General features: G+C 38.2%; 3 protein-coding genes across 3 annotated transcripts; 2 read left to right on the top strand and 1 right to left on the bottom strand.

The window, feature by feature from the left end:
• Positions 1-2,207: 2,207 nt before the first annotated feature.
• Positions 2,208-2,903, bottom strand: LOC106338228. Its single transcript, XM_013777256.1, has one exon. It carries the CDS (start codon positions 2,901-2,903, stop codon positions 2,208-2,210), a length of 696 nt encoding a protein of 231 aa, XP_013632710.1.
• Positions 2,904-15,504: 12,601 nt separating this feature from the next.
• Positions 15,505-18,244, top strand: LOC106336979. The gene is made up of 13 exons (XM_013775984.1): positions 15,505-15,614; positions 15,801-15,920; positions 16,016-16,127; positions 16,197-16,313; positions 16,469-16,573; positions 16,674-16,757; positions 16,838-16,953; positions 17,036-17,137; positions 17,218-17,331; positions 17,423-17,479; positions 17,563-17,629; positions 17,727-17,780; positions 17,879-18,244. The coding sequence occupies exons 2-13, from the start codon at positions 15,901-15,903 to the stop codon at positions 18,080-18,082; spliced, it is 1,152 nt and encodes a 383-aa protein (XP_013631438.1). The 5' UTR covers positions 15,505-15,614; positions 15,801-15,900; the 3' UTR covers positions 18,083-18,244.
• Positions 18,245-18,923: 679 nt separating this feature from the next.
• Positions 18,924-20,664, top strand: LOC106336980 (uncharacterized membrane protein At1g06890). The gene is made up of 7 exons (XM_013775986.1): positions 18,924-19,140; positions 19,310-19,494; positions 19,590-19,657; positions 19,732-19,864; positions 19,947-20,108; positions 20,206-20,475; positions 20,566-20,664. Exons 1-7 carry the CDS (start codon positions 19,020-19,022, stop codon positions 20,650-20,652), a joined length of 1,026 nt encoding a protein of 341 aa, XP_013631440.1. The 5' UTR covers positions 18,924-19,019; the 3' UTR covers positions 20,653-20,664.
• Positions 20,665-26,926: the final 6,262 nt, after the last annotated feature.

The raw sequence follows: 26,926 nt of genomic DNA, 5'->3' as shown, positions 1-26,926 counted from the left end.
AAAACTTATGATGTTTGGGGTTTGGGGTTTTGTTTTTAGGGTATAAACACAAAACGAAGCTAATGAGTCATAAAGTACGACTCAGTTATGACTAATCTTAATTCTTCCCACATTGGTCCCTAATTGGTCGTAAAGGACTTCGTCCCACATTGGTCGTAATTTTAATTCTTCTTTACGACTATTAGTCCTTAATTGGTCGTAAATAATAAAAAATTATTTAGTCTCTAATTGGTCGTAATATTATTTTGTCCCCCATTGGTCGTAGATTTACATCTCCTTTACGACCGCTAGTCTCTCATTGGTCGTAATATTACAACCCATTTACGACTAACACCAAAACTCTATATATACTCGGACCTTGCAAAGCCATTTGGTTGCTCATTCCCTTCTCTCTAACAACGACTTCCCTTCTCTCTCTAGGTAAGTTTTTTTTTTTTTTTTTTAGTTTTAGGTGGTTTGTTAGGTGATTAGATTAGGTTTGGAATTAGTTTAGGATGGAAGTAGATTAGGATGGAGTTAGATTATGATGGAATTAGAATAGGTTTAGATTATTTTTATATAAAAAAAATTGAATTGTTTATAACCATCTTTTTTTTTTGGTTTTTTTTTTCAGATTAACGATTTTGTTATGGCTGGCGATAGAAAGAGACTTAGGAACCTTGCGCCTAGAAACTCTTACGGGAGTACCTTTCTCGGACAGCCGGATCCATCAGCTTCTACCTCCGACACATCATCCGACTTCTTCGACGAAATAAACCTTAATACTTAGTTTTTTCGGTTTTAATTAATTTGTATTTTGAATGTTTTATATTATGGATATTATTTTGAATACGGATGTTAGATCTTTTCTTTTAATTTTATCAAATTTTAAAAAATTAAATCAAACTAAATTTAAATATTTGATTTTAATTAATATATAAAATTCGTAATTAAATACAAAATTCGAAAATAAATAAATAAAGTTGGTCAAATTTACGACCAATGAACATCTAAAGTCGATGTAAAGTGGTCGTTACCTTACGACTAATAAGCATCGACATTAGAGGTAAATTTGTCGTAAGGTTACGACCAGTGTACGACTAATATGTCTAGTCGTAATATTACGACCAATGTTCCTCTAATAATTAATTACGACCAGCTTCTAACGACCAATTGATTTTTGAAGTTAATTGGTTGTAATACCCATATTACGACAAACTAGCTACTAATACTGTAGTCGTTAAAGTCTTGTTTTCTTGTAGTGTACGTCTTTAGTTTTCCCCACTGTGGACAGAATTATTATCTATTGAACATTATATGTATATGTCCACCTTATCGACTTAGGTGTACACCATATTTTGTAATGTATCAAAAACTTGGTTGGTGTCCACAGCATAAACCGTTTAATGGTATCTTTGTTTTCTCGTTAACTAATCTTCTCCCGCATTATACCCGCACACCTTGTTCGAAAGGTCGTACACTACGTTTTACAATAAGATAAAGTCAGTTGAAATTACTTCCAAATTAGGTTCAAGTAATTACGAAGATAACTTGTACGCTGCGGTCAAATATAAAGTATACACCTACGTTTGTATTAATGTACACCAAGTTCTTAAGGACGTACACCTTGTTTTGTAAGGCGTACACTAAGTTTATAATGAAATTCAATACGTTCTGCATCCCGTACTATCATGTTAAAGAGAAAGAATCACTGCAAATGTTATTATCTATTGAACCTTATATGCATAGAAATTAAAACTGACAACGATATTTAACTGTTATTAAGCCCGTTCAAAAGTCATCAACACCGATCATATATGGAAAACGTTAAGTATCCATAGAAATTAAAACGTAATGCCGTGGCGTCTTAAGCACACTTCTCGATTGTAGGTAACCTTAATGTTTAAGCAAAATGATTGTTTACTAGAAATTTGTTGAGGAGAAGTCAGAATTTCATGAATTTCTCTTATTTTTTATGGACATCATAATAGCGAACAGTAAAACAGTCAGTAATTGTTTAATAATATTCGTAAAAAAGTAGTATTCAGTCTTGTCGATGTCAGTAATAAAAGCATTAAAGAGTAAAACGATTTAAAAGGATATGTCTAGTTTATTTTGGACAATATGACCTTTTTGAATTTAAATTAGTTTGAAATTACGCTCCAAAGAACCGTACACCACAAGAGGTTTTATAAAAGTTTATATTTATTTAAAACAACAATAAAGCATTACTGCCATGTGTCGAAATCAGGAAAACCAGTGCTACACCGAAAATCCCGTAGGAACAGAGCAACCTCCTTAATCCAGAAGCAGAGATTACACATGTCTCCAGCCTTGCTGTGCTCAATGTACCAAAGAACCCAATCCCGGTCCAAGCATGGTGAACACTGGCAACTATAAAACAAGGGGACGACTGTTGACATGAACAAATGCCTCTTTGTTATGAACCGGTCGTTCTCGCGGTTAAACCATATCGGATCTTCATTTCTAACCACCATTCCCATTCTACCAACGGATTCTCTGGTGAAACAAGAAAAGTACTCCTCATCCTCCCAGAAAATTTTGTGAGTCATTGCATAGGTATACAACGTTCGCTCGTATCCTGCATCCGCAGCTCTCTTTAACAAACGAAGTCCTTCATCTAGACGGTCTAACCCGTAGAAATACTCCACACCCTTGACGTAAAGAGTAATTGGGTTACCCTCCTCATAGCATCTTCTTAACAACGAATGCTGATTGCCAAGGTACCAAGGGTAGTTAAATAAATCAAAAGAAGCATACACCCCACCTTCGTCTGCCAACGCACGCATAGACTTGCAAGTAGATCGTAGTCTATACAGATCTGCGAAAGAGTTCTTTGCAACGCGTTGGATCACCAATGCCTGGAGCACTGAAGGGAGATCGAGGATGGGGAATTGTGTCATTATAGGAAGATAATGATTTCCGTCTACTGTGAATTGTTTCCCAATCTCCGTATTTATAAGGAGTGTAACCGTTTGAAACCGACACGAACCAAGAGCTGCGATAAGTCCAACGGAAAGTGACCGGTTCTCTATTTATTGATATTGGTGTGCATGTAAATGATGTGCACAACATTTCTCTACAATTTCCGGTTCACATAGAATATCCTAAACCGGTTTGAATTTCCCATATAAGTTTAAAATCAACAACAGTTATGCACCTTACGATTTCCAACAGTTATCATAAACCGTTTCCAACCCTTCAAAACGTCAGTTAAGAATTTCAGTTTTCCCATTGGTCGCATATCTTCATCTCACCGCCATACGCCATATCATTTCCCTATATAAATGCCCTCTAACACTATCATTATACCACAAAACAGATACCATAATCGTACCAATTACTTGCAAAATGAAGCAAGGAGATTCGTCTGTCCGAGAATACAATACATCTTTTCTGGTAGGGGGCCTTCTTCAAAATCACGACCAAGAAACGTTGCTGAAGATTTATCGAGATGGCTTAAGGAAGGACATACGTTGGGGGATCAGTTCATCTGAGTTCTCGACCATCGATGACATCATGCATGCAGCATTAAAAGTTGAAGAAGGTGGGAGTTCGTCTGCATCGAAGGGATCCCCGACTGACTCAGATGAATCGTCAAAGCCCCCGAAGAAGAAGCCCAGAACAAAATACAAGCAAAATGAGGACCCAGAAGACGAACATGGCTATGACGCATTCGAGTCCTGTACACCAAATACGGAAGAAGAAGGGAGTGAGGACGCCTCCGACAGTGACGGAGATCTAAAGGACTATCAGGAACACCTTCAGAATATTCACAAGTCAAGTTCTGAGTCTAGCGCAGAATCGGACTGATAGTTAACGATTAACCATTGTTTAAATAATTAAAACAAACGCAAATTACATTATTTAAGATAAAATGGTGTACTTATCTCTACACAATTTATTTTCAAATGTGTACATATTAACGGTGTACAAAGTTTCCCCTGTACACCTCCATCTTTTTGTGTTCGCCCAGATGCCCCTCATTCCCCATAGTTCACAAGTCATGTACTCCACTATAATTGATTCAAAAGTCGTGTACGTAGTATAGGTGTATGGATTTACGTATGTACACCAACTCTTGCACATCATATCGTCTATATCGGGGCTCTAAATCACAATCTGAAATCTACAATATTTCTCAACAAAAATGATAACTTTCTAAAAATAACAGTGTTTCGCATGTACACCAGCCTCTTGTACACCAGGACTGTACACCAGCTCGTCTATATCAGGTCTGTACACTACACCTTGTATAACATGGTGTGAATAATAACGGTGTACAGAGTTTCACATGTACACCACCTCTTGTACACCAGGACTGTACACCAGCTCGTCTATATCAGGTCTGTACACCACACCTTGAATAACATGTCTGCGAACCAGGGTTTCATTTGTAACCGACGTTGTTTCTTGTATATAGCAACTTTTGTACATAGTATAGGTGTATGGAGTTACGTCTGTACACCAACTCTTGTACATTCGAGTCCTGTACACCAAATACGGAAGAAGAAGGGAGTGAGGACGCCTCCGACAGTGAGGGAGATCTAAAGGACTATCAGGAATACCTTCAAAATAATCACAAGTCAGGTTCTGGCGCAGAATTGGACTGATAGTTAACGATTAATAATTGTTTAAATAATTTAAACGAACGCAAATTACATTATTTCAGATAAAATGGTGTACTTATCTCTACACAATGTATTTTCAAATGGTGTACATATTAATGTTGTACATATTTACAGTGTACAGAGTTTCCCATGTACACCTCCATCTTTTTGTGTTCGCCCAGATGCCCCTCATTCCCCATAGTTCACAAGTCATGTAATCCACTATAATTGATTCAAAAGTCTTGTACATAGTATAGGTGTACGGATTTACACCACACCTTGTACGTTAATAAAAATACAGAACAATGTTGATTGTAAACATCAACATTATTTTGAGGGACAATAACAACAATGACAACATAAAACATTACTACTTTAGCAGCCTGATATCAGAGGTATTAGTGTGAGTCAACATCCCCATACATACATAATTCCTTAAGCAGCCTGATATCTTCACGCATTTCCTTCAACACATCTTCCACAGTGCCTTAGCCGCACAACATTGGGATGGTCCATCTTCATTCGGCTGTTTGACTCCTCAGCAACTTCATTCTTTAACTCCAGCAGCTCTTCTTCAATAGCATCAAAACAGCGTTGGCGACTGTGAGGATATAAGATAATGATCCTCATGTCAAAACTCGAATTTCTCACCTCGATACATAATTCCATAAGAAGTTACGATTATAAACTACATTTCTCACCTCGATACATAATTCCTAAAGAAGTTTTATATCTTCATGCATTTTCTTCATCTAATCTTCCACATTCATTCGGCTGCTGGCCTCCTAAGCAACTTTCTTCTTTAACTCCTCCAGCTCTTCTTTAATAGCATCAAAACACCGATGCCGAATGTGTAACCCATCATCCTGAAGGATAGAATATAGCATCATCATGTTTTAACTCAAAATATTGAATTTATTTGCGAGTATGAACTTCATTACTCACCTCATACTCTATGCATTCGTAGTACCTCATCTCTTTGTCGTCGGTTGCCAATGTAATAGGACCACCGCACACACAGGTTTTGGGTATGCGATGGTTAGCAAAGAGAACCATCTCACGCCGATCATAATCCTTTTTACATTGCTTCACATCTGCATAGTAAGGATCCGTCATCTGCTGAAAATATTGGATTAGTGTATTTTGGGGAAAGCAGAACTATTTGCTGTGAATACAAAACATCTCATTTCAATCTTCTTATATAGGGAAACCACCCTGACTTTTTCATTCCCTAACGGCAATATTTTTTGTCAATTAAATCTCTCCTAACGGCTACTTTTTTGCATCTCAGTTCCGAGACTATGTTTATTCTATCCTAACGGTTATATTGGTGTTTGAATCCCAACAAAGGGGTCATCATTAAAATTCAAAAGGAAACAAAATATTTAATTAATATTATCTCCATACATTTAAGATTTAATGAGGTTTGGTGGTTGAAATAAATGAATGTTCTTTGGTTGGTGACGAATCAATGTTTGGGGGTTGGAGTGTCAGATTGAACATTTAAACTCACATCTACACTACGAAGCGTGTTTAAAACCGGTCCTTCCTTCGCAATCTTCACCGTAAATTTTTAGAATGACGGATCCAAGATACAGCGATGATAAAAGAGTGAAGAGGTATATCGACATGCTTTACGCCGTTGCCGGCTCTGGCTATGGAATTCCGGGTCGCTGTCCATGCGGTGGCCAGATTTTCATACAGATCTGTAACGCACAAGCAGACATTGGAAAGAAATACTTCATTTGCAAAGACTTTGAGGTTACAAACATATAACATATTTTCTATCAGTTTCAGAAATTTTATTATTTCAGTCTAATTTGCAGGGTGACGGCTTGCACAGAAAGAAAGAATGGGATGAGGCTATTGCAGAGGAAACCGAGATGCTAAAGAAGAAAGTTGAAGGCCACGAACGCAGAATTCGAAGCTTAAATTCGATGGAAAATCGTATTAAAATACAAGAAGAAGACGAGAAGAATAACGTTGCTAAGATTGACGAGATTAAGTATTTTCTTAAAAACTTACCCCAATGATTTCTACTAGCTGTAACATGTGATGTACGGTTTAAATGTTTAAGTGTACGGCTACAAGCCTTTTCTACGATGGGTGTACGGTTATCCTTTAAATAAAATGTTTCTTCTAATATATCGACATTTCTGAAAGAGTAAAACATTTTGCCTTTTAGTTGACAGTAAAAAGTTGGTAAATGGAGATGATATGCAGCTTATTAATGTAAGTGTATGTATATGAACTATGCAATGAATTATTATTACAATGCTAATTATATACAAGATAGTCAATACGAACTTGTGTTTCAATATGTAAAATAGATTACCTAACGAGTGGGTCATGTATAATAGATTACGTTCTTCTAAAATATATTCCGTTCTTGCAAAATAGATTACGTTCTTGTAAAATAGATTACGTTCTTCCACACTTTATTTTACAATGTAGAAAAGTTCTTCCACACTTTTGACAAAACGTAGATATTAAGTTCAGACAAATAATAAAAACAAGCCTTCAATAATTATATACGCGGGAAATGTTGTCGAAAGTAGATAGGTAGAGTCAAGTTACTTCTACTTCATATGGCCTCGTTTGCAACCCGATAATTGCCAACTAACTCCTCGTAGCAGTCCATTGCATACTGCTCACGAATTTTATCCACAACTTTGTCTGTTTTCAAACTCACCTCTTCTTTCCCATAACCATTAGAATGCATCTCCATAAACTTAGCAGCACAAGGCGCACAATCACCACCCCTCTTGTTGTGATAGATGCCTTCAACCCGATTCCACGAGTAAAAGCGCACTCCTTCACTGATTTGGTACACTGTATACCCGATATAATGCTCAAGTATGTATGGTATGGACTTCAGAATAGGAGTCATCTGTACATCAACATGTGCTTCAGTTGGATTCTCAGTGAACGAATCAAGGATGGTCACGTTAGAAGTCCGCAAGTTAATACAAAGACCAACCCAATGATTCGTCCCCCAATTCATTGGAGTGTACACCATGTCGACATTGCGGCCAAGTTCTAACTTAAAGTTTTTGCCCCTACTCTTTCCTGTAATATAAGCTGCTATGTTTGTGCCCCAATCAAAATCCAACTTATCCTCAGCTTCGTTGAAAGCGGGTCATTTCGAGGTAATGATCTTTGTAAAGTACATATCGAACATTACTATCCGGTCTTTCTGCAGAAAACTCCCACGACGCCTCCACAACATTTGCATTATCACATGCATGTGCTGTGTTACATTATTAGCAGCAAAAAATAATGAGACTTACATAAATTGTGCGAAGTTTGAAAAAATATTTGTACCTCGTCCGGCAGCCATTTCCCGGGTGTAGCTGTGTCAAGGAAGAAAGAATTCTTGACTATGTGAGAGGTCTTGATTTCGAACTGCCTGCAAAATTAAAACAGCGGGAAGGCTATTTTGAATCAGCCTGAACAAGATGTCTATATGTTTGTAACAGTAAATTACATCGCAAACTTACTGCAAGAGGTTTTCACTGAGAATATCGCTAAACTTCTTAAAAATAGCACGACTTGTCTTGGGTAGGGGCCTATACTCAGTCTTCTTCTCGCTCATGAACAACCCTTTCAACCTTGCATTTGGGGTGTACACTCAACGAATTTTCTGTGATTTTTTTCGTAGACGTTCACCACCACTCTCGACTGAATTGTCGTCCTCATCCGTGTCAGAACCAGGCAAGGTTTCTACAGCAACATGGTGTTTCTCTTGCAATGGGGTATGAATGGAGATTTTTTCTTGACAACTTTCATAGTTCTCCTCCTCCTCAACCGGGGATCTTTCGTTTCCAACGGCCATTGAATTACGTGTTGCGCCCTCTGTAACAGCTGCTGACTGAGTTTTTGAGCACTTACGTCTCTGGAAAGAGTTTCCACATCAGCTGCAGTTCGGGGGATCGTAAATGTGGGCCAGAGACCGGATACGCAGCTGACGGTGGAGTCTCACTGGCAGGTGCTATTTTGCCCCAGTTGTAGGCATGAGGGTTTGTTTCTTCCCACGTGACTGTCACATGTTTTTCATCGCGGTAGCGCTTGGTTGGAGTCAAATCAATTATACAGGGGGGTTGATCTATAACACTCTGCAAGAAGCGTGAACATAGAAATATATCAACAAAATATTGAAACGCTGATATGCTACCAAAGTAGAAAGTAACTATAAACTACCAAAGTAGAAACTAACTATAAAGAGGTTGAATCACCTTGGTTGGTGACACATAGAACTGTGGACGAACAAATATAAGAGGTTTATTAACAGTGACCGTTGTGACGGGGTTTTCTGAATTTGATTCATCCGGTGCAGCATATGGTGTACGTGTTTCCTGTATGAAAACCGTACACCCCCTTTCAGAAATGTACACTAAACTTACAACAACATTTGGAGAAACCAATACTCTCTCACTTAACCTGATAGTTCACATGTTCATCGAAAGGTGGAGTACGGTCATGGGCACAGTCGTTATCGTCTCGAGACTCCTTGTTGAAGTACGGAGGGGTGTGTCCTATATTTCCCTCAGAATTCTCTTGGGGTCAAAACACAGAACAAATAAGAATATGTAAATTTTGGGTGTGGCTTAGTTGGGTGTACCTGTAAGCGGTCTGCAAGCGTCGTGGATAGGAATGTATTTTCGTTACCTGCTTAGTAACAGTTGAATTTGTTCTTCTTGACTTGCGAGGTGGCCGCCGCACTTGGCTAACATCAGTTTTCGGAGAATCATCATCCGCCTTCCTTTTCCGTGTGTTGTGGACGTTAGGTGGGGACACACCTAAGTGAGAGCATATATTTCTCTCCATAGTTTATAAGCGCTCGTAGATCCCTCTGGCCATGTTTTGAAGCTGCTCTGAAAGCCACAGTTTCAAATCTTTGTCTGGAGAACTTCCTGCTTGATGAGGGACCTCGGGGTCGTTATGTTCGGATGATTTTACGTCTTCAACAACAACAGCCGCAGGTTTACGCGGACGTAAATTACGCTGGATGATGGGTACAACTTCAGGTTTGTCTTCCGGTGTAAGAAGGGTATTTTCGGGTTGTTTCCCTCGACCACGAAAAGACTTGTCTTCACCTCTGAAATCTTTAGTAGTAAATGTATGGCCAGAGCTAAGGCGGTGTACCAAACGATTTACTTGCAAGTCTTCGACCTCGTCCACCCACATGTGGCGCTCCGCTTCTGGGATGAGGCTGAAGTGTACGGTAACCTAGGAAGCGAGATAGAACAAATCAATGAATAAATGTTACAAATGGCAGAAACGTTGGCAAAAATATGAGAGAGAAGTAGCTTACATCTGGTTCTGTTTCGACAGCGAGAATGTCTTTTGTGTTGAGGATAATCACAGTGGTCGCACAAGCCGAAGGGTCCTCCAAAAAAGTTGATGTGTTGGGTGCATCAGGAATTCTAGCCAAGAGCTGAGGCACGGCTTCGAAAGCAAGCAACTGGAGAGCTAGGGGAAAGCCATAGCACGCGGTTGTCTATTGAGATAACCGGATCCGCAGTTCGTGCAGCGGGTCAGGGATTTCTTTACTGACAGGGGGAGGCAAAAAATGAGACATGGTGTATAGAAGCGATAGTCGACCCCATGGATAGTTCAAGAAGGATGGTACGCAGTGAGCATTTCGACATACTTGGGGGTGAGCTTCAGGTTTTTGTTAGTACAACAAAGAACCCCGTCCACCAACACTATCAAAGCCAAAGGAAGTCGTTTCCAACTCGCAAGAAATGGATTGCGTAGCATCTCAAGAACCTTAGCTACGGTTATATCACCCACCATTGTATCAAAAAGTTTATGCCACATAACACTACCTGCAGCCTCCTCAGAGTCTGAATCTTCAACATCGAATGTACCACAGTTCAAGCCAGTTATCGAGTGAAACTCATCCAGGGATAAACGAAGAGGATGAGTACCGAAGGTGTACCAAAGTTCGTATTTTCGTGCCGTAATAAGCTGGCGGCAGAGGAGGCTTCCAATCAGCTTAGTTGAATTGTGGCAACAAGCAGCAGGTAGGTGAAACAATCTGCCAAACTGAGAGCGGAGTAAAACATCCATGTCCGCCGAACCTGCCAGAGCAGACGCAACAGCACCAATGACATTGACCTTGGAGTATATGTTAAGCCGCAAAGCAGTTGGGAAAAAGCCCGGAGCAAACAGTCTCGTAGGCAATTGCATAGATGAATCGTCATCTACGGCATTGACCGGTGGAGATGTCGGGGCCGTGGAGTCCATGGAGGAGGCCCTTTTATCTTCGTCAGAGTCTGAAACTACAAAAGGAGATGATTGGTCATTTAAACATAAAAAAATTGTGATAGCTTGTTTACAGGGATCTAAAACTAACATCGACCCTAAATAAACTCTGCATTCCAGTGGTAACATGCAGAGTTTGATGAGAGGACAGAGTCCAGTTCTGAAAAGGAGAAACAAATAAAACCTTTCGCAGTACCTGGGTATCTGTTCGCCTTCCGCGGTCGGGCCTGCTCGCGGGGTGTGGGTGTGGATCTTCGACGGCGACGAGCGGAACTCCCTGCAGCGTTCGTCTGGGAAACCATTGCAATCAAAATCAAAGCCGATGCTGAGCTGCTGCAGTGAATCGGAGCTCAAGGCTGGTAAAGTCGTCACGAGAGCTCGGAAGGAGACAAGACTTTTCGACTTTTAGGTTTAGCAGAATAATTCGATGGAGAGAGAGAAAGAGAGAGAAGAAGAAAGCTTTTTAATTACCGCGGTGGTTTGCGGGTGAGAAGTAACTCGGCGTGTCTGTCTTGGGAATCGCGACAGTCTCTCTCACGTGAAAAGGCTTCAGTGGCAAGCCCGCAATTTATGAGACAGATGAGAGTTTGATACGTCTTTGCTGGACGAGTTGTATAGGGTCAAAAATGAACGTGACCCAAAGTGAAAATAATAACTTAAGCGGACCTAAAGCCCAAAATAAAAACTTCCTTGCGACCCACTTTGCCAATATTTTCCCTGTAGAGACATAGACATTGACGGTAATCATAATCATATCCAACTGCACGCATTACACCTACCCTAATTCCATACACTGCATACAACACAAACTGTTACTCTAAATCCGCCTGACATGTACATATTAGACCATCTCCACTGTATTTCTCTATTTTTTTTTCTATAATATAAGAACTCTGTAATAGATGTGAGTTTGTCTAGAATATATTCCTCTATTGTTTCGTCTAAAAAAAGATTTTTAAATGTTATTTTTTTAATTTTATAATTAACACCCTTAAACTTATAAATGTTGAAAATTAACTTATTCATTACATTTTTTGGAAATTTTTCATAAAAGAGTAATATTATTTAATTTAAACATTTTATTACAAAAACATTAAAAAAAATAATAAAACAAAGTAGACATTATCTAACCATCATTATTATTATATTTTTCTCATTATGAAATGAGAAATGAGCTTTTTTATCTTTGATATTTTTGAATTGACTTAAAAACTCTTGGAATCGGTTATCTTCATCATCTAATATTTGAAACAACCAGCAATAAAATCAACAAGTTTCATGTCCATCCATTTTGTTTGGACAATACTCTAACGATCTTTGTATATCCGGAAGTAATTTACCATAATATTAAGTTGTTTTAATATGTTATATTAATTAATATTTAGGTTCAACTTAAATATGTTATCAATATGTAAAATCTATGTGGACCTTTTAATAATTAAATTATAATTAAAAAAATTAGTTTTAAATATAAAATCTAAGTATTATTTGTTAAAAAAATTGACTTTCAACTAAAATAATAATATTATTTACTTTATTTATAACTGTAATAATTAATAATATTATGTAAAATAATAATAATTGGGTTTTATATGTAAAAATAATGTATTTCTACAGAAACAAGTATTTTTAGTTATAATCACAAAAAGTTAAAGGACTACTGTGTAAATAAAAAGTTATGTCTCTATTATAGAGAAATGCTATTTTTATTCTTAAATATAGAAAAAAAAATAGCAATTTCTATTTTAAGAGAATAAATAGAAGGGATATAAAGTAGATTTTACTCTATTATAGTATATAGGCAGAGAGAGGGAAACAACTAACGGGAATGAAGGTGGCTAGAACTTGCCCATCGATATCACATTTGCTTTTTGCGGATGATAGTCTCTTCTTTTGTAAAGCTCAAAATGAAGAGTGTCAAACTATTCTTAGGATTTTAAAGGAATAAGAGGCAGTTTCAGGGCAGCTAATAAATTTTGATAAGTCTTCGATTTAATTTGGACATAAGATCGAGGAACCCGTCAGACAGGATTTAAGAGACATTTTGGGCATTCAGAATCATGGAGGAATGGGATCCTACCTTGGTTTACCAGAAAACTTGGAGGGATCAAAGATCCAAGTTTTTAGCTTTGTCCAAGATCGTTTAGATAAAAGAGATAATGGATGGACTTTCAAGTTTTTTACAAAAGGCGGAAAGGAAGTGATCATTAAATCAGTGATTACGGCATTACCAAATCATACAATGTCATGCTATCGTTTACCTAAGGCAACAGTGAAAAAATTGACGAGCGCGGTATCACAATTCTGGTGGAGTCCAGGGGGAAGTACAAGAGGCATGCACTAGAAATCATGGGACAAAGTATGTGTAGCTAAGGATGAAGGAGGTTTGGGGTTTAAAGACATCATTGATTTCAACACAGCGATGCTTGGTAAACAATTATGGCGTCTGATAGAGAGGCCAAACACTTTATTCTCTCGCGTCTTCAAAGGTTGGTATTTCAGAAATGCTTCACCTTTGGAACCGATTCGTTCATACTCTTCGTCATATGGCTGGCGGAGTATTGTTCCTGCTAGATCTCTGGTAAGCAAATGACTAATCAAACTGGTGGGATCAGGTTCTTCTATTTCTGTATGGAATGACCCATGGCTCCCAACCACTCGCCCGAGACCAGCTAATAAAAACCAACACAATTTATATTCGGACCTTACAGTGGAGTCTCTCATTGACTCTACCTCGCACACTTGGAATTCACAGGCAATTTGGACTTTGGTAGATCCACAGGATGCGAAACTTATAGAAAGTATACCACTGAGCAGGACTCAGGGGATCGATAAGGATGGATGACACTTCACAAAAAATGGAAAATATATGGTCAAATCAGGATATAAGGTAGAACGGATCTATCCAGATAGGAAGATGCCACCATTATTAATTGGTCCCACAGTAGATGTCATGAAGGCTTACTGCTGGAAAATACGTTGCCCACCAAAGTTAAAACATTTCCTATGGCAATTAATGACATGATGTATAGCAGTGAAGAAGAATTTACATGCAAGGAGAATACAAGGGGATATTTGTTGTGGAAGATGTGGAGCCCAGGAGGAATCCATGAACCATGTGTTCTTTGAATGTCCTCCAGCAATTCAGGTTTGAGCTCTTTCGAAGATACCATCAAATCCAGCTATCTTTCCGACAAGTGCTCTCTTCACAAACATAGATCATCTGTTCTGGAGAGTTGTTCTGCAGATGGAAGATCATCAGTTTGCATGTATACTATGGTATATCTGGAAAGCTAGGAATAATAAAGTTTTCAGTAATCTGGATATTGATCCTTTGGATACGCTTAAATTGGCAGAAACTGAATCAACATTGTGGGCTGAGGCACATATATTAAATGAGCAGAAGACTATACCACCAATAGTAGCTACGATCCTGCCGTCAATTCCAGGAAGATGGTGTTTTGCGGATGGTTCATGGAAAGAGGGTGATACCTTTTCAGGACAAGGTTGGTATAGCACTTTAGAAGGATTTGATGGATTGTTGGGGGCGAGGAATGTTAGGGCTAGTCTCTCTCCCCTTCATGCAGAGATGGAAGCGCTACTCTGGGCAATGGTATGCATGAGGAATTTGCGTCAATCTCAGGTTACGTTTGCAACGGATTGTTCTCAATTGGTGAAGATGGTTTGAACCAGAAGAATGACCAGTTTTTGCAAATTATTTGGAAGATGTCAAGATCCTGAAAGAGAGTTTCACCCGATCAGAGATTATCTATGTACCACGAACGCAAAATACAAAGGCGGATAGACTAGCACGCAGTGTTAGGAAGCAGTCGTCTTTCGTCGTTTACATGAATGCAAGATCACCCAGTTTGGTTTACAGAATCAGTATGAGTCTGTAAAAATCGATGACAAAAAAAAAATAGTATATAGAATCAAATATAGAGGTGAGTTGGAGATGTTATTACGAGCCAAAGTTATCTTTTCATCAGATTTAAAAGTCAAAATCATCAAATTTCAAAGTTTTTTAAAATATTTTGAGTATTATTTGAAAATCTTTAGCTCTAGTTCGATTTGTTAGGCTTTTCAAACCCATGTTGAAGTGTTAATGTCTGGATACATTTATTTTTGAACATCTTTCCAAAGAGTTTTATACTAATTAGGATAAGATACAGCTTCATATACTAAATAATATTTGTCTTAATTAGTTCTTGATATGAGAATGTGATTAATATCCTAACATTTTTTGAAACAATGTTTTTTTATGAGATCTGATCGAATATATACATCTCGTATATGTTGATTATAAACCAATGTCATAATGTGAACTGAATGCAAGATTCCACTTATGCAAGATTCATTTTAGGCAGAAAATCCTCTTTGACTAATTAAGTAAATTGCAAGTCTTACGAACATGAAGTCAACAGAAGAAGAGCCTTTTAAATTTTAAATCTTGTTGGTTCGAAACAATTTATTAAAAATAATAATGTGTTCGTTAAATTTTTTTAAAAGAGAGAAAAGAACAAATGCGTGAACTAATAATGGAGGTTTTACCTTTTTTTAATCATATTATCATTATTTTATAATTAAAAAAGGTATGTTGGGCCTTTGACAATTTAAAAAAAAAAAAAGAATCCACAGAATAGGAGGCCTCATCTCTCTCGCACACTCTCACTCTCTCTCATTCGCCAGATCACAGAAAATCTCTCATTCGTCAGATCTCCGAGTTCTTATCTTGTAAGTAATCTCACACTCTTCGTTTCGATTCAGCGATCCATTCACCTGTTTTGAGCTATGTTTTCTTTATGAACAGTAACATGTTTCGGATTAAAACTGAAAGTGAAAGATTAAGACTTCTCACAATTATAACAAATGTTTAAAGAAAAAACTCTAAATTTGTCATTGTTTATTATTGCTGGTCAGTACTTTTCACAGTGTGGGGTTTGATTGCTTAAAGACGGAAGCTTTCCTCTAAGATTTGAGATTAGTATATTTGTTTTGGAGAATATTGCAAAGAAACAAAATGGGAACAATGCACCGAAGGTATGTTGTTTTGATTTTAGTGGAATAAAAAAAAAAAAAGGAGTTATTTAGCTTGAAGAATTTACTTAAGTGGATTAGTAGCTCTGTTGTTGCAGTGGTTTAGCTCCTCGAAGAACAAACGAAAACGCAAAAGTTATTATCACAACAATACTGGGAATCGTCTTTGGCACTTTTATTGGCATCTCATTACCTTCTCTTTCTTTCAAGGTAATACTGAGAAGCTTTGTAGATTCTTCTTCTTCTTCTTCTTCTTCTTTTTAACCTCGTTTTATGCAGATTAACTTACCTTCGGCTCTTATATCATCTCTTGATGTCGCCTTGTCTGATGGCAAACTGTTATCAGCTCGTGACGACAAATCTCCTGAACATTTCGGTTCTAGAAAATTTCCTCAGGTATTATATTGAGTATCCTGTTTTAACATGTGAGGCTGAAGATAAAAATCATTTTCTTTATTTGATTAGGGAAACGAGTAGATTTGTTACTTTAGCTTCAGTTTTGCTTCATTTTTGGATGAAGTTTATCGTTGTATGGTATGTGTGATTTGCAGATATATGTTCCCACCAACCCGCGTGGTGCAGAACTACTACCTCCAGGGATTGTTGTTGCTAAAACTGATCTCTACTTGCGCAGATTATGGGGTGAACCTAATGAAGTATGCACACCTTTCTTTCTTTTTTTTTTAGAAAATTGGAAGCATTATTATATTACTTGATGATTGGAGTTTTTAATTAGTGAAACAATAACCTTGGCAGGATTTGAAGAAGAAGCCAAAATATCTTGTGACATTTACTGTTGGGTTTGAGCAGAGGAACCATATTAATTCAGTTGTTAAGAAGGTTCTGCAAATACCCATATTAATATCTTTTTATTTTTCTTTGGTTCGTTCACTCACTTGAATCTGACTTCTTCTTGTCAGTTTTCTGAAGATTTCCAGATTTTGCTTTTCCACTATGATGGCCGGACAACGGAGTGGGACCAGTTTGAGTGGTCGAAGAGTGCGATTCATATTAGTACAAGAAAGCAAACAAAATGGTTTAGTCATCTCTGCTAGTTTTAAACAATGTGCGTTCATCAGAAAAAAAAATTGTAATGTTTTCTTGACTGGTTTTGGCAGGTGGTATGCGAAGAGGTTCTTGCATCCTGATGTTGTTTCGGCTTACGAGTACATTTTCATATGGGATGAAGATCTTGGTGTGGAGCACTTCAATGCTGATAAGTAAGTTACCTTACCTCTCTGGAGTAGTACAGAGTCATTTTTTTACGTTTTTTGTAATGGGATTTTATTGAAACTTTCAGGTATATTCAGTTAGTTAAGAAGCATGGTTTAGAGATTTCTCAGCCAGGTCTAGAGCCCAACAATGGACTTACATGGGAAATGACAAAGAGGCGAGGTGACCGAGAGGTTCACAAGTAAGATCATCCCTCTCTTTCTTTAAACCATACTTTGCCTCTCTTTTTAATGTTCTGGATTAAGAATATGTTGTGTTTACTGGTGAAACAGAGATACTAAAGAGAAAGCAGGATGGTGTAGTGACCCACATTTACCTCCTTGCGCTGCGTAAATCTCTCTTTTAACTTCTCTTGCCCCCACTCTTCAGTGTTGTCATTGTCAGTACTGAGATTTTTTTGTCCTTCCCACAGGTTTGTAGAAATAATGGCGCCTGTGTTTTCTCGAGAAGCATGGCGATGTGTGTGGCATATGATTCAGGTTTGTGTTCAGCTCAGCTCTTTTGTCCGAGTATTTGTGAACGATAAGTCTAGTCTCACTTTTGAAGTTGAGGATTTGAAAAATGTTTTTGTTGAAGAATGATCTGGTTCATGGATGGGGTCTAGACTTTGCTCTCAGAAGATGCGTTGAAGTGAGTACTTTTTGTCCCTCTGCTTTCCCTAGTTAGTTTCTTTATAAAGTATACCATATTCTTTGGGCTGATGATTGAAAGCTTTGTGTTTTGTGCAGCCTGCTCATGAAAAGATTGGCGTTGTAGATTCGCAATGGATTATTCATAAAGTGATACCTTCGCTTGGAAGTCAAGGTAAGTCAGAGAATGGGAAAGCCCCATGGCAAGGAGTGAGAGAGAGATGCAAAAAGGAGTGGACTATGTTTCAGAACCGATTAGCAGATGCTGATAAAGAGTACCTTGGGAGGATGGTCAAAGGATAGATTATAGATTTTTATATTATGTTATTATATAGAAAAGAAAAAACACTTCCTATGTATATCAAACATGTAAAATCCCTTTTTATTGATATATTTGTGTGAGATTTATATGTTTGTATTGAACGTCATGTTTTATGTTCTATTTGATTTTTTATAAGTCTACCATGAAGCGATTAAATCGGACCGAGATATCAAATTCTGGTTTGAAAATTAGTTTGAACTTTGTTTTCTAAGTTAGAAATGTATTTGGAAACTATTGAAACTAAACTCAAACACTAGTTAACTATCAAAATTTGATTGCGTCACAATGTAGATTTCTTTCTTTTGATTCTGTACAAGGCCCCAATAAGAATATTCTTGGTTTGGACTTTGGAGTGAGTGTGAAGCTTTACACCAAATCAAATATTCGATTTTATTTATATTTTCTAATGTTTCACAACATGTTCTCCAAAAGAAATGTCTGAGAATTTCAGTTTCACCTTCCTTTTAGCTTTTAGTTCAAGTCAATTGGTTTTGTCCATCGAAAATCATAATGTCACCCTTTAATATTTCACCGGCTTTTAATTTTCATTGTTTTTGTATGGTTAGAAGTTTGCTTTCATATCATTAGGAGTAGCCTCTTATGAGGAAGAAGAGCACATATTAAGCAACATCATAATAGTTTCCTCATGTATCTTGTGTAATATGAAAAGACATAATTAAGAAAATATTATAAATTAGGAAGAACAGAAGGCACTGACTGACCTACTTGATGTTTGGTGTTAGGCACCAAACATTTTTAGACTAACAAAGCATAAAAACCTCATAAATCTCTTTTGCCTTTCATTCCTCACCACATTCCACAATCATTCTCTTTCTCTCATCAACATATAAGTTTCTATTCCTCTCTCCTCGTTGACATATTTTGAAGGGCTGCGAAGAGAGAGAAGAGAGGGAAAAAATGGGAGAGATGAAGAGTATGCAAATGGGTGTGATTGGAGCATTGTTTCTATCGGTTGCATCTTCTGTCTCCATTGTCATTTGCAACAAAGCTTTGATGACCAATCTTGGATTCCCTTTTGGTATTATTCCTTTACTCTCTTTTGTTACTTTTTCTATAGATGATCTACTGAATCATTCAATCAATGTGACCACCACATGTTATAAATTTAATATATTTTGATCAAACCGATTGTTCAGATTGTGATGTATAATGTATTGACTGGTTTTTGATACATGGTTTTGTTGCAGCAACAACACTAACAAGTTGGCATTTGATGGTAACATATTGCACACTTCATGTGGCATATAGACTGAACTTCTTTGAGAATAAACCAATAGACACGAAAACTGTTGTTCTCTTCGGCCTCCTCAATGGCATCTCCATTGGTCTTCTCAATCTCAGCCTTGGCTTCAATTCCATCGGCTTCTATCAAGTATATATAAATATGTTCGATATATTTTTGATTTTTTTTCATGTAACCATTTATATGATTGACCAATTTTGATGTTTATGCTTGAATAATACCAGATGACCAAACTTGCTATCATACCATTTACTGTTCTATTAGAAACTCTCTTCCTCAACAAGAAGTTTAGGTGAACCTTCGCTTGTTCTCTAATTATTTCTATTATTATTTACATATACTCAAAAACAGTGTTTAATTTTGCAGCCAAAAGATAAAATTCTCTTTATTTTTGTTGCTGGTTGGTGTTGGAATAGCATCAATAACAGATCTTCAGCTCAACTTTGTTGGTTCTGTTCTGTCTCTCCTTGCCATCGCAACAACTTGCGTCGGCCAAATTGTATGCTTCAGTTCATATCGTATAAAATCAATATAATAAATGATTTATAATATTAATGTATAATTGAATGTTTTGGTGAAAGCTAACAAACACAATCCAGAAGAAACTGAACGTGACTTCAACACAACTCCTTTACCAATCAGCCCCGTTTCAAGCCGCTATACTCTTCGTCTCTGGCCCCTTTGTCGACAAATACCTCACTAGCCTCAATGTCTTCTCCTTCCAGTACTCTCCTATCGTCGTGGTACTTTCACATCAATATATTCATTGTGAATTAGTTTTTAACGTAGAACTAGATTAAGAAACTTGACCGTGATGAATCATATTGTATATACATGTAGGGGTTCATAACGTTGTCTTGTTTGATAGCGGTTTCGGTTAACTTCAGCACGTTTTTAGTTATTGGAAAGACTTCTCCGGTGACGTACCAAGTCTTGGGGCATCTGAAAACGTGTTTGGTGCTCGCGTTTGGTTACACTCTCCTCCATGATCCTTTTACTCCTCGTAACATCGCAGGAATCCTCATCGCTGTCCTTGGCATGCTTCTCTACTCCTACTTCTGCTCTGTTGCTTCTAAATCCAAACAAGGCTCCTCCGAATCCGCTTTTATTGTACATATCACACCAACTACAATAAAAACACATAAGTCTTGAAAATTTCTATGTACTTGTGAATTAATTGGCTTTCTTTCTTTTTAATAGGGGAAAGACAGGGATACGACGCCGCTTTTGAGCCAAGAAAAAGAGAATCATGAAGCCAAGAAACTAGACAAGCATTCTGCAGTGTGATTGATTACAAAATATAATTAAAAAAATACAGTAACTCTTTCTTTCTGTTTTTGCTTGTATACTTCTGTATTTTTTTCAATTCATTGATAAAGTTTTTTGTTATTGAGAAAAATTGATGCAGACAATGGCCTTTTATATATTCACAGCCACATCCTTCACTTATGTTCGTATGCACACATGTATGAGTATTAATATAATTCTTAGATTGATGTTTAAATTGATATGATTCTTCATGATCAGATTCATGATCTTATGTTAACATATCATATATATGTATGAAATCAACCATTCACGCATGTTCATATGTAGTATTCAGACGCTCATATAAAATTGTGAAAATGTTATAGAGGAGTAATATTATCGAATTATAATGACATTAAGAACATTAATCTAACTGTTTGACATTATTCTTAAATAAAATAAATTCAAGATAATATTGACGATATTTTAGTTTGCAGCACCACCATCACTCTCGTATGATGAGTATTCAAGTGTGATAAAGAACCTGCATTTAAAGTTATTAGTACAATAAATTAAATAATATTTTCTTAATATATGCTTAAATAAATAGTATATAACATAACTTGGTCGTGGTTCATTAACTTCGTGTACATAAAGGTTCCATGGTACATGTTATACTAGGGAGTAGGGGCATAGTGAAAGGTCCCGACCCGGTTTTCTTTACCGCCGGTTCGTCCTCAGTTCGCTTGCCCCGACCTAAACTGGCCCTTTACGAAATATTCTCTTTACTTACGATTTTTAACCAGTTTTCTTCTAATAGGTTCAGTTCAGTACACAGGGTTCGATAAGTCTAATCCAGCAACTTAGCAGTCTACTAGTAATCATAGCATAATAAACATGTACCTTACTGCCTCGGTGCTTTGTTATCTGATAATCCATCCATACACTCCTTCCTTGCTGTCTTCCAGCTTCTCATCCGTCTTATCCAGCCAGCTCGATCAGATACTTAACCGAATCCCCTTGTTCCTTAGTCACTCAGCCAACCATCCCCACGTGATCCAAGTAAACAAAGAGAGACGGCTTGGTTTCCAACCAGTCATCCAGAACAGACAGTACGCTAGTCATGCTTAGTGTCCCAAAACCAGTCTCTGATCACACCTGGATCAGTTAGTACACAGTCGGCTCCACAGCCCTCGATCCAGTCAGTTCTCCCCACGGCCATCCTGCTTCTCAGTCATTTCGGTATCAGTAACATGCATCCAAAACCTTGTACATACGCACGGCTCTACAGCCATCTTTCTGCCTTCTCCAGCATACAAACAGATCCAGCCCACTGATATGCGATCGTCAGTACATCGCTCATCGGCTACAGACTCCACCACGGTACCTTCAGTGCTCGATCTCAATCCCATCAGTCCAGTATCCTTCGAACTCAGATTTCCTCGGTCACGTACCCGTCAGAACCAGACTCCATACGCATTAAACTCACATGAACGTCTGTAACCGCCAGTCCATACGTTTTCGATTAACCATAGACCAAGTCCATATTTGCTTCCTCTGGCCTGCGTTCGGTCCCCCATCGAGTATAACCGTCGACTTCTCAGACTCGATCTGATCCCACAACGAACCAGAACTCCTCGTAGACGGACAGAAAGACTCGCGGCCACCATCACAGACTCGGATCGGCCATCCGGCCATTTTTCTCTGTCCACACCGATCAAGTTCTCCTCTCCCTCCCGGTTTCTCTCTGTCTTTCTCTGTATCCCAGTCGCGATCTGATCGTGATCTGTTCAGATGGAGTCGCAGTGAAACAGACAGACCCATGGCTGCTAACTGAAATTTTGATCAGCCTTCCGGCCATCTCTCTCTCTTTCTGATCAGAATCACCCTCTCCCTCGGTTCTTTTCTCTCTATTTTCTCTCCAGAACCGTGTCCAGCAGCCCCCCCCCCCTTCTTTCTGGATTTCATTAAAAGGAGTTTGGGCGGTTACTTCTCGGCCTTAACCGTCTCCCTAACCATCCCAAAACTGCTTCCGCGCCCATTTTAATTCATAAACTGCCTTCGAGCAGTTTCTTTCTCGGTTCCGTAACTACCTTAGCAGTTCCCGAACCCATAAACCGTCCCAGTCAGTTCAGATAATCCAGAACCGTACTTAAACAATTCCCAAGTGCTATGCTAACCGCTCTAGCAACTGTTCCGGAACTGCTTAGTAACCGCCTCAGATAACCACCCTGTAACCGCCAGATTAACTGTTCCCGCCATCAACCTGGCCTTTCAGTACACACTTAGCTCAGTATCCATTCCCATCAGAACGTACATCAGTCCGTCCATACAAGGACTAACTGATATCGGCTGACAAGTCCAACTGCCTTACTGAATCCGTCCAGCTTAGTCTGACAAGCTCAACTGCTATGTTCGGACAGACAGTATCATCTTTATCTGACTAGAACTATCCAGATGACATGTCCAACATGTCTGTCCCGTTTGATCAGTCCGACCTTGGACTGATCCAGTTCAGACCGTGGGACGGGGATGCTACACATAGCCTCCACGCAAGCGCGGATCCGGGTACGTTATTGACAAGTAATGTGATGTTTAAGAAAAGGTGCAAAAAGTAAACATATTGACATGTAAAATTAGACAACCTGCCATGGTTCTCTATGGTGTTATCTTCGAATAGTAGTACTCTTATTGTCTTCATATGAGAAGACAAGTCAATGAACGGTAAAAGATGGTTCTCTTATTTGTTGGAATAGAATCAATGGGTAACACTTGAAGACTGCATTTCATTACATTTACTTCTCTCCGTCCACAGTGTGCAACAAATCTCTCTTGGAACAATAATAATTGGCATTTTTTTTATCAAACTATAACCAGCGTATGCTCCCTTGTGAACAAACCGGGCATGCTTCTCGAGATTCTTAGAAGAATGTTTCCATGTGTGTGTTTGAATGGAGTCATGCCAGTACCCTGCCATCTCAATATTCTCAATGTTTGCTAAAACACAATATTAGTAAAACAATACCATTACCCATACTTTATCTCTCATAATCTAAACATGTTTTATTTTGCATACTTAAAAGAAAAGCATAAAGATGTAAACATTTCTGTTACAAAACAAGAATTATTATAAAATATGTATATTGTGTTATTGTTTAGAGCCCCTCCAATGGGGAATTTACCCATTGGGGTTCTTCACAAAAGTAGTTGACTCCATAACTACATATATATATATATATAACATATACATACATACATATGTATTTTAAAAATGATAGACACCCATTGGAGGTGCTCTTACGTCCTTGGAACGACAAAATGCATAAATATTATTTAAACTCATAAACTATTATTATATTTTTCTATATATTATATCTAACACATTCACTACAAGAAAACAGCGATATTCTGACGGATATTCCGACGGAAAATGAAATCTTCGGAATATCCCGAGGAATTTCCGAGAAAATTCCGAGGAAACACAAAATTTGGTTTCCTCGGAAAAAACCGATGAATTTCGAGGAAATATTATAGCCGTTGGAGAGCCGTTGGGGGATTTTACAAAATTCCGAGGAAATTCCGACGAACTAGCCGTTGGCGTCGGAATTAACCATTGTACGAAGGTTGCAGAGATGGTCATTCAGCTTTATCATCTGCTACAAGATTGATGGGCATTAAAACAGATTATAATTTGGCTGAAGACTGTGTGGATGCGATTGCTGATTTTGTAAAAGGTATTTTACCCGAGGATAATGTAGCTCCTGGTTCATACTACGAGGTTTAGAAACTCGTAGCTGGTCTTGGTTTATCGTATCAGGTAATAGATGTATGCAGCGACAACTGCATGATTTATTAGAGGGCGGATGAACAACGTGTTACATGCAAATTTTGTGGAAAGCCTCGTTATAAAGATACAATTGGAAGAGTTCCAGTGCCATATAAAAGGATGTGGTATTTTCCTTTGACGGAAAGGTTGCAGAGGTTGTATCTGTCTGAACGCACAGCGCAACCAATGAGATGGCATGCGGAGCACTCAACAGATGGTGAGATCAGACATCCTTCAGATGCAAAAGCGTGGAAGCATTTCCAATCAAAGTATCCCGACTTTGCGTATGAGAGAAGAAATGTCTACCTTGGATTATGTACTGATGGTTTCAGTCCGTTTGGCAAGAGTGGAAGACAGTATTCTCTATGGCCCGTCATTCTTACACCATACAACCTCCCTCCAAACTTGTGCTTGCGACGAGAGTTTTTGTTTCTCTCGATTCTCGTTCCCGGACCAGAGCATCCTAAGAGATCACTTGATGTGTTTCTTCAGCCACTAATATATGAGTTGCAACAACTATGGGCTCAAGGTGCTGAAACATACGATGTTTCGTGTAAAGAAAACTTTCAAATGCTGGCAGTACTAATGTGGACAATAAGTGATTTTCCAGCATATGGTATGTTGTCTGGATGGACAACGCATGGAAGGCTATCATGTCCATATTTTCAAGATAACACTGATGCTTTCCAACTAAAGCACGGAAGGAAAACGTGTTGGTTTGACTGTCACAGGAGATTCCTACCACCTGATCATCCATATCGTAGGAGTAGGAATTTGTTTACGAAGAACAAGAGGGTGTTTGACAGTCCACCTCCGGAAATTTGTGGGAAAGATTTGAAGATACAACTAAGAGATTTTGGTGCAGAAAGGACGCCAGACGTCGGTGGACATGAGCGTTTTCCGGTAGATGCTGTTGGAGAACTACATAACTGGCACAAAAAAAGTATTTTCTGGGATCTGCCATACTGGGAGGATCATCTGCTAAGGCATAATTTAGATGTCATGCATATTGAGAAGAACTTTTTTGACAATCTCATGAACACGATCCTTAATGTTCAAGGTAAAACAAAGGATAATTTGAAGTCAAGACTGGATTTAGTCGATATATGTGCTCGTTCAGAACTTCATGTTGATGAGAATGGTAGGGCTCCTTTTCCCATATACCGACTTGATGCAGCGGGAAAAGATGCGTTCTTTGATTGGATTTCAAACGATGTGGAATTTCCAGACGGTTACGCATCAAATTTGCGTAACTGTATCGACAGAAAGGAAGGAAAGTTTACTGGCTTGAAAAGCCACTATTTCCATGTAATGATGCAGCGCCTCCTTCCGTTCGCCTTCAAGGAACTATTACCACGAAATGTTCATGAAGCAATTGCAGGGATAAGTGGTTTCTTCCGCGATTTATGCACGAGATGAGTGACTCTTGAAGGTATTGAAAATTTGAAGACTAACATAGCCGTGATTCAGTGCAACCTTGAGAAGATATTTCCTCCCTCATTTTTTGATGTTATGGAGCATCTTGTTATTCACCTGGCAAGAGAATTGGAACTTGGTGGTCCTGTGCAGTATAGATGGATGTATCTGTATGAGCGGTATATGTTCCATTTGAAGAAGATGGTGAAAAATTTAAGTAGGGTGGAAGGTTCTATAGTCGCACAGATGATCAATGAAGAAACTTCAAACTTTGCCGAGTACTACTTTCCAGCAGAAGTTCAGACCAAAAACAGAAGACCTGCTCGGCATGATGATAGAGGCGAACGGGCAACATATCATGTTACGGTTCCAAACATTTTCACAAACGTTGGACGACTTAGCGGAAGCCCAAAGGTCCGTCGACTTACTGAGCAGGAGCGCAGTCATTTGAAAACATATTTGCTCACCAACTACGAAGACGTTCTTCAATATGAGAGGTAAATAAATTATCTTACAAATTTTTATTTTAACAAGTTGAAATTTAAATCTTAATTAATTACATTATTGTCATCACATACAGGATTTTCATGGCAGAAAAGCGGTTCGAGTATAGATACGCCACAGAGGACGAACTAGAAGAAATGAAACAGAAAGAATTTACTGGATGGATGTTTACTTATGTGAGTGCTTTAAACAAATTAAAATATATTTTCTCACATATTTATACTAATTCACATTTATTGATATAACATATATATATGTGCTATTAATAGGTGTCTGCTGGTTTGGCCAGAGGTGAAACATTTGACGATTGGATACGTGAGATGGTCGTTGGACCAAACTTTGTTGTGAAGTCATATCCGAGATTTTGTACTCGAGGATATGCATTCACAACTCAGAAGAGGAGACGTTCGAGTACGACTTATGATGCTGGCGTTTGTTCTGCATCAGGAGATGATGTATACTTCGAACACATACTTGATTTCCAAAATCTCATGTATGTGTCCGTAGTATAAATCATCTCCTGATATAGAACAAACGCCAGCATCATAAGTCGTACTCGAACGTCTC

The sequence above is a fragment of the Brassica oleracea genome, chromosome C4, assembly GCF_000695525.1.
Source record: "Brassica oleracea var. oleracea cultivar TO1000 chromosome C4, BOL, whole genome shotgun sequence".
Classification (NCBI taxonomy): domain Eukaryota; kingdom Viridiplantae; phylum Streptophyta; class Magnoliopsida; order Brassicales; family Brassicaceae; genus Brassica; species Brassica oleracea.
This window is presented reverse-complemented; position numbering and strand designations above follow the sequence as displayed.

Bases quoted from the DNA above. Each gene is read 5' to 3' on its own strand.
- LOC106336980 (XM_013775986.1), top strand. From the start codon at position 19,020: ATGGGAGAGATGAAGAGTATGCAAATGGGTGTGATTGGAGCATTGTTT. The intron at 19,865-19,946 runs GTATGCTTCAGT...TTTTGGTGAAAG, and splicing joins CAACTTGCGTCGGCCAAATT to CTAACAAACACAATCCAGAA. The intron at 20,109-20,205 runs GTACTTTCACAT...ATATACATGTAG, and splicing joins AGTACTCTCCTATCGTCGTG to GGGTTCATAACGTTGTCTTG.
- LOC106336979 (XM_013775984.1), top strand. From the start codon at position 15,901: ATGGGAACAATGCACCGAAG. The intron at 17,332-17,422 runs GTAAGATCATCC...CTGGTGAAACAG, and splicing joins GGTGACCGAGAGGTTCACAA to AGATACTAAAGAGAAAGCAG. The intron at 17,781-17,878 runs GTGAGTACTTTT...TGTTTTGTGCAG, and splicing joins CTCTCAGAAGATGCGTTGAA to CCTGCTCATGAAAAGATTGG.
- LOC106338228 (XM_013777256.1), bottom strand. From the start codon at position 2,903: ATGACACAATTCCCCATCCTCGATCTCCCTTCAGTGCTCCAGGCATTG.